Raw genomic sequence first — 7,335 nt, forward strand, 5'->3', positions numbered from 1 at the left:
AAGGTACCGACTTTAGGCTCGAATTATACACCAATATAGCGCTAGTAGTAACCATGATGCCGAGCTTCAAGCAAGTAGTATGCTGATGATCAAATGTTGTGGGGGATGAGATGATGGGATAAGACAAGATGATGGGTGTATAATTATTATATTAACGCTTAAATCTCTCTTCTTCAAACCTGAGGCGGTAATGCCCGGATGGGGAATGCTCAATGATGATGCGGCCATAGTCAGCAAGGTGATCCATGGAGATTTTGATGTTGGTGTCAACAGTGACATTCTCCTCAAAGGTGGGATTGTCTCTGGTGGCAACACTGGCATTCTCTTCATTGAAGGTTGGATGCAGTTCTGATGAGGATGATGCAGAAGCCTGCATATCAATGTGCTCGTCGTCATCATAAAGGTCAGTGGAGGGGGGCATGGATGGTGGCGATGGTGACGGCGGCCGCTCCTGCACCGCATACACCACATACCTGTAGTTCCGAGCTGGGATCTCAGTGGTCTTCAGCCTCCTCTCCGAGTTGGGTTCCATGGTATAGAGCTCCGGGCTATATACAGACCCTATCTTGGCTCTCACCTTCAGCACTTGGCTTGTATTGTTCACCAGTACCGTCTCGTGTTTGATGCCACCGCCTAATCCATCCCATTGCCACCCATGCACAATCATAATGGAGGATCAGTACCGTCTTACATTTGTATAACAATTCATTCATTACCATGTGACACAAGCAAGCGACAACATCCACATTAATGAGGATCAGTACTCATGTCTTCTGCCTTTGTACAATTCAAAAGGATGGCACCGCTGTCTTGCTTGTTGCATGCTCCGCTCTTTTGTGCTTGGTGAGATGAACATGCTCCTTGATTAACAGGCAGGTTGGCTGCAATGCTGGCATCATATGCTTCAACTTCAATTTATGTTGTGTGACTTAGGTTATGCACACTTCAATGCTTGTTTTGAAGCTGGGACTGGACTTGATATGATAAATAAGGTATTGAAAATTATACAGGGATTGATGAGAAATGAATGATCAGGGTCAGTAACACATGCAACTGCCAAATGCCATCTGATTTAGATTCAGATGATCAGCTAGCTGAGAAAGTGTGTCCCCGGGATAACTGATTGCACTCTGGATACCGTTTTGGTACATATCCAGTGACCTCTTTAAATTCACAACATTGATTCTCAGTATTGAACTGTCTTTTTCTTTAATGGACCTTGTGTGCAGATCATCAACTCTCCTCACTTGCAGTATGAATAACATTTTGAAGTTACACAGATCCAGTGACCTCAAAAATGAAAGATAGAGGGAGAGACAATGAGAGAGGGAAGAGAATTGTACCTGAGATCATCTTCATCATTCCGTCCTTAATCCCGACCAGGATTGCACAAGATGCGAGGAACAGCCAAGAAAACGATCCCCGAAAAGACAAAGAGCACGAAGAGAACAGCGCCAGCGTAGCTGTGTACCCACACGTTCCAGAAACCCTCGTCTCCAAAGGAGATATTGTGCCTAAGGCGGGGTTGTCCACCTTCCAAATCGAACTCGATCCCCTCCTCTTTCAGGCTCTCAATGCTGCTGCTCAGAGAGGTTGAGAATGCCTCTTCGAAGAGGTACTGCTTGGTGTATTCATGAAGCTCTCTGAGCTTCTGCACGGTTGCACCGAGGGTCGCTAGGAAGACGATGGCAGATAGTGAGAAGACGATACCCCAGTTGTGGCAGCGCAGCTGGTTGGCTTGGGCAACGGCGGTGACGATGACACCCTGGAATCAGTGTTGTGGAAAGGTTAGCATCAGGCAGTGCAGGTCATTTCCAAACCTGAGGTTTGGCATCCATGAAAACTCTCAAAAACAAATTCAAATTGCGGTTTGTCAGCCATGAAAGATCTCCAAAACACTTTCACCATTTTGGAAATGGAAAACATGGTTTTGTTTCAATCGAATTCCATCCACATCAATGGTACCTAATTTAGGTTTCAGCATCACTTTTGAAAATGTCATCTGTGTACTAGTCTCAGCAAGGTATGATGTGTTGTAGACTGCAATTAACTGGTTAGGGTGTGTGCCACAGTGGCTGGGCCTCTGCTATCCAGCAATAATATAGGGGAATACAACCATTTGTGCCACAGCGGCTGGGCCTCTGTTATCCAGCAATAATATATAGGGAAATGCAACCATTTTCATTCTATGGAATGGATTTTCTGCTGAAAATTGTAATCAGTTGCCTGGAAGAGCGATTCCATGAATAAAGTGCAAAATACTCCTAGATCATGAAAAGCTTTGCAGCTGTGTGATGAATCTCATGTCATTTTACAACCATTTCTTTCCAACATATGCTCAACATCTGGCGACGTTCAATGAAACAGAGCCATAAAACACAACTCTGATCAGAAAGGACTGTGAAGCCTAGAAAGGAAAGAAATTCAAATATATGTAGGACCAATATCGGAAAATAGTCACAGCCATACTGATCAAATGGACTGAAATCCAAATGCCTGATCAGTCTTGGATGGGTTCAACATCCAGATGATATATTCTAGCGCATGATCAACTGTGACCATTTTGAGGATTTCAACATCCAATTATCTGTTATACTGAAAGATCAAGTCATAAATGATGAGGGGCGGTGATTTTGTTAAGCAAGTCACGGAAACACATTGGATCAAAACATGCAGCTCAATTCCCAATGATGATCATGGTCTTCGAAAACTACTTGTCCTTCACCACTTTAGACAATTATATATGCTGTCACAAGATGGGGGCACACATGCATATCCTTGAAAAAAAGGTGTCCCAAACATTGCCTGAAACACAAAGAAGAGGCCCAAGATCTGGTAGAGATCAGACTTGGAGCTGCTGCAGATGGCGAGCTTGCGGGCAAGCTTCTTCTCGCTGGTCGCAAACTGCCGGGTCCAGTCCTCGAGGGTGATCCTGTGCTCGGTGAGAGCCCCGGTGGCATAAAGGGAGATGAGGCCGCTGGTGCGCCGGGCAAGCGTGCTCTTCCTGTTCAAGACAAGGGCCTCATGGTGGTGCAGCTGCTGCAGGGCTTCATCATGATCCAACTTGTCACAATTCTCATGCTGATGCTGTTGATGCTCTTGATGATGACTATGATTATTATGGTTGTTGAGATTATGGATGGCTGCTAATTTACTAGCAGCCATTCAATTCATACCCCTCTCCAGGGGCCTAGTTAGAGAGAGGGCAGCTTGCCTGTCGCACCGCATCTTCTTACTCCTCCTAATTGCTATTTGACTTGACTTGTTAATGGCGTACTTATGGATCATCGGGGTCCCCAAGACTCTCTCTCTCTCTCTCTCTCTCTCTCTTTCTCTCTCACGCACGTTGCCCCGCGGTCCCCCAACGACCCGCTTGCTGCTCTCCTGCACGACCCCTCCATTCCTCCATCAACCTCCAAGCATGGACTCTCTCTCTCGATATATATATATATATATATATGTACACACACACACACACACACGTGTTTGTGTGAGGTTTTATCCACAACAAATATTGCTTTGTCAAGCATGATACCCCACCTTGACTTTGGTGCATGCCTGGGAGTGCGTTTTACGTGTTGTTCCCATGTGTATGTGAATACTTACATGCATATGAGTGCTTTAGAGTGGTTGTTGTTGTTGCTCACAAGTATCTATGTGTATGTAGACTCTCAAGCCAATTATGTAGGAGTTAGATTTTCATCCTTGAGGTTTGGGGGATTGTTTGGCAGATTTTTTTCCCGACTAGGAAAGCAAAGTCATACATTCATTGGAATCCAACATTTTGATGCCCATGGTTTCCTTGGATGCACATTGTAAGAATCCTTATATGATAGTTATTAGGGTGATACCATGCAAATTTCCCACATAGATGGAGGTCTCCTTCTTTCCAAGAAATTTTTTAGATAATCCTTGCTTCAAGAAAATCCAATTTATAGATCCATTTCATCAAGAAAAAAGTTTTGCTGCTCCAAGTATATCTTTTTCTCTAGCCAATAATATGAGCTAGACCTAAAGTGTTGGGGCTACAAGGATGTAAGCACCAAAATTCCAAGTTTTTAAATTCTTGTCACATAGGAAGAGTTCCAAGTGATGTAGTTGGGTGAAGGCATCCATGTAAAGTGATTCCTCCTTATTGTTCATCCATAATGGGGTGTGCCCAAATTGTAACTAGGATATTATCCTCATCTTCATAGTGTGTGTTGGGTGGATGAAGGAAGAGTATTCAACATTTTTGGGATTTGGAAGACGAAGAAAGAACTACAAATAATGCCCTTGCTCTAGGATTCTTACAAGTAAGAGGAACTTTCTAGATAGTGAACACATGCTTTAATATTTCTCTTGAAGAGTTAAGCCAATCAACATGTATTTGTTCATCTTCTTCAATGCACTTTGGCAGGTCTTTAGGTAGAGCTTTAATTTTAAGAGAATTAGAGCTTTCGAGGTTGGAACATTGGGGAGAGTGGAGGAGTCAATATTAATGATGCATGGTGGAATTCAACATCCTTATTACAAGTGAACAAGCCTTATATGAAAGTGGGGGCTCTCAATAGCTAAAAGCTAGCAAATCAGAATGCCACATATTCAAAAAAACCATTAGCAAATCAAATCAATAATAGAGAATAATGACCATAGTTATGCAATGACCTAATCACGAGTGTGTGAGTTGTGTGTGCGCATGTGCATGCATGCACTATATCAAGAGGAATTTAGTTAGCTATAAATTTTTGAATACAAAGCAAAGCAATAGATTACTAAAATAAAAAAACTATGATAAAGTAGTAAGGTAGATCAATGATAATACAAAATCATTTATTGTTGAAATGCAGAAAAATTATATAAGTTGGATTGAACCATCCTTAAATGAATGAATACATTTGAGAGGATACATAGGAGTCATGTAGAAGCTTGAATGCTCTTTTCACAAAAGAATTGAACACATGGTGAAAAGGTAGTCCTAGTACCTACAAGCCAACCGATAACATGAGTTAGTGATTGAGGACTAAGGAGCATTCCTAAACTATCAAGATAAATAGAATTGTATAACAACTAGATTTGCACATCATAAGTGATTATGGGTCTACTCATGTTGAACTTGATGGAATTACTATATTGGCCATCTTTGATACAACAATTCATGTGTGCATCCACTCCTTTTGTCATTAGTCTCCATGATCATCATGCAACTCTAGATATGAATAAGAAAGAATTTTACTATCATGAGAGTTTGTTTTCGACTTAAAAAACTCTATATGTGTCTCAAAGTTTGATTGTTCAACCACATTATTGGCTTTCAAAATGTTAGTCGAATAACTTCTAAATGTTCAACCACATTTTTAGCTTTCCATAAGTTGATTGAATCACTTCTAACTTTTTATTCTTTCATAGCATTATTGCATAAAAGATACTATAGACCTCATATACATAGCTCTTGTTAGTATGTGTTATTTGCGATCTCTATTCATGTGTCTTCAAATAAGCACCAGACTTAGTGCCAAGTCAAGGTGGCATCAGATTTTGTATAATGAAGAAAAGAGACCCTTTTCAATTTATCATGGCATAAGTGGTGGCCTTCTAGATGAGCTTTTCAATTATTAGAGTACACATGTGGAAGGAGATCTAGTATCCTTGATATAATAAGATATTTGATTGATTGTTTCTGTCTTGAAGTTTCATTGTTCAACCACATTTTTGGCTTTCAAAATGTTAGTAGAATTACTTCTAAATGTTCAACCACACTTTTAGCTTTCTATATGTTGATTGAATTACTTCTAGAATTTGCCTCTTTCATTGTATTGTTGCATAAAAGATACTATAGACCTCATATACATAACTCTTATCAGTATGTGTTATTTATGATTTCTATTCATGTCTTCAAATGAGCACCAAACTTAGTGCCAAGTCAAGGTGACATCTCATTTTGTATAACGAAGGAAAGATACCATTTTTTGTTTATCATGGCATTAGTGGTGCCCTTCTAGACGAGCTTCTCAATTATTAGAGGTATACACGTGGAAGGAGATCTAGTATCCATGACATAGTAAGATATTTGAAAGACATAGATTGAATGATATAATATTCTAATGGTAAGTGTTCTATATAAGTGCTTTATAAAAATTTTCTTGTGGAATTAGTTGTGGTTCTACTGAGATGCATAATTACACAATGCATTACAAGCACCCAATGTGTAATTACATGTTCATTTAGAGCTAGATCTAGGTTGACACAAGTGTATAGGGTGACAACCACTAGGAGTAACAACATTTCCTATTCCTAAACTTCATAGGGAAAATGCTAGAGAATCTTAGATTGTCACCATCAATGCTAATAATAGCCTCATGCTCTTGGGTAGTGGCCTCCTCATGCTTCTAGAGGGTGACCTCAAAGGATGTAGCGGCAACCTCTTGCTCTTGGGAAATGGCCACAACTAGCTCTTAGGCAATGATCTTGCAATTTTAGTACCCTCTTTCTTGGCCTTGTTGTTGGCATCTTCAAAATCCAAAGTGATAACTACATCACTATTTATGGTTGTCATATGGACATTCCACAATATAACTCCATTAATGATTAGACTAGATAAAAATGTGCTGTAGAAAAATAAAATACTAAACCAAATGTGCCATACCTTGCTTGCTTTTTTTTTTGGTTGTTTTTTTGGAGTTTGTTTGTGCATTTTACTTTCTAGACACGGTGATCCCTTGCACTTGACAAACACCTCTAAGACATTAGTGGTAGTGAGACATGAGACACAATGAACTATATAAATCAACATGTGTATTACATAGTCACTATTAATGAGGAATCGCATGCCAACTCATAGGTGGGAGATGCTTGAAAACTCTTCCCAAACAATCTTATAAAAACTTTCTTTGTGGTATAGAATAATGACAAGGCCTAGCTTTATGTAGTCACATTGCAAATGAAGCACTCTTGGGTGATGATAGTACCACAATTGGTGACATCTTGAGAAGTTTTTTTATTAAGAAAATGGTTGCACGTCATGTGCAACCAACAATACTATTGAAGCCTTCATAACCTCTTTTGCCAAATATGCCACCTTAGCCATAAGCCACAGTAGGGACATATGTTATGATTTGTGCTTGTTATGCATAGAGATGTAGTATGAATATTTCGGTGATGATATGAATGTTTCCCAAAAAATGAAAAATTTAAAAAAATTAAGATAAAAGATGTAGTCGTGATAAAAAATGGCCCACCTTGATTATCAATTTAGTGTTTCACAATAGACCCCCTTGCCATCATTGATGATGTGAGATGCAAAACTAGTTTATAAAAGATAGGAGGGTATCGCATAGGCACATATGAGAGGATGCC

General features: G+C 40.0%; 1 protein-coding gene across 1 annotated transcript; it reads right to left on the minus strand.

Moving 5' to 3' along the window:
• Positions 1–496: 496 nt before the first annotated feature.
• On the minus strand, positions 497–3,243 carry LOC148025274 (uncharacterized). Its single transcript, XM_087692276.1, has 3 exons — positions 2,806–3,243; positions 1,344–1,765; positions 497–633 (listed from the first exon to the last, which is right to left on the minus strand). The coding sequence occupies exons 1-2, from the start codon at positions 3,163–3,165 to the stop codon at positions 1,370–1,372; spliced, it is 756 nt and encodes a 251-aa protein (XP_087548402.1). The 5' UTR covers positions 3,166–3,243; the 3' UTR covers positions 497–633; positions 1,344–1,369.
• Between the last annotated feature and the right edge of the window lie 4,092 nt (positions 3,244–7,335).

The sequence above is a fragment of the Lygodium microphyllum genome, chromosome 14, assembly GCF_053477565.2.
Source record: "Lygodium microphyllum isolate KBCC chromosome 14, Lygodium_microphyllum_v1.1.10, whole genome shotgun sequence".
NCBI classification, from domain to species: Eukaryota; Viridiplantae; Streptophyta; class Polypodiopsida; order Schizaeales; family Lygodiaceae; genus Lygodium; species Lygodium microphyllum.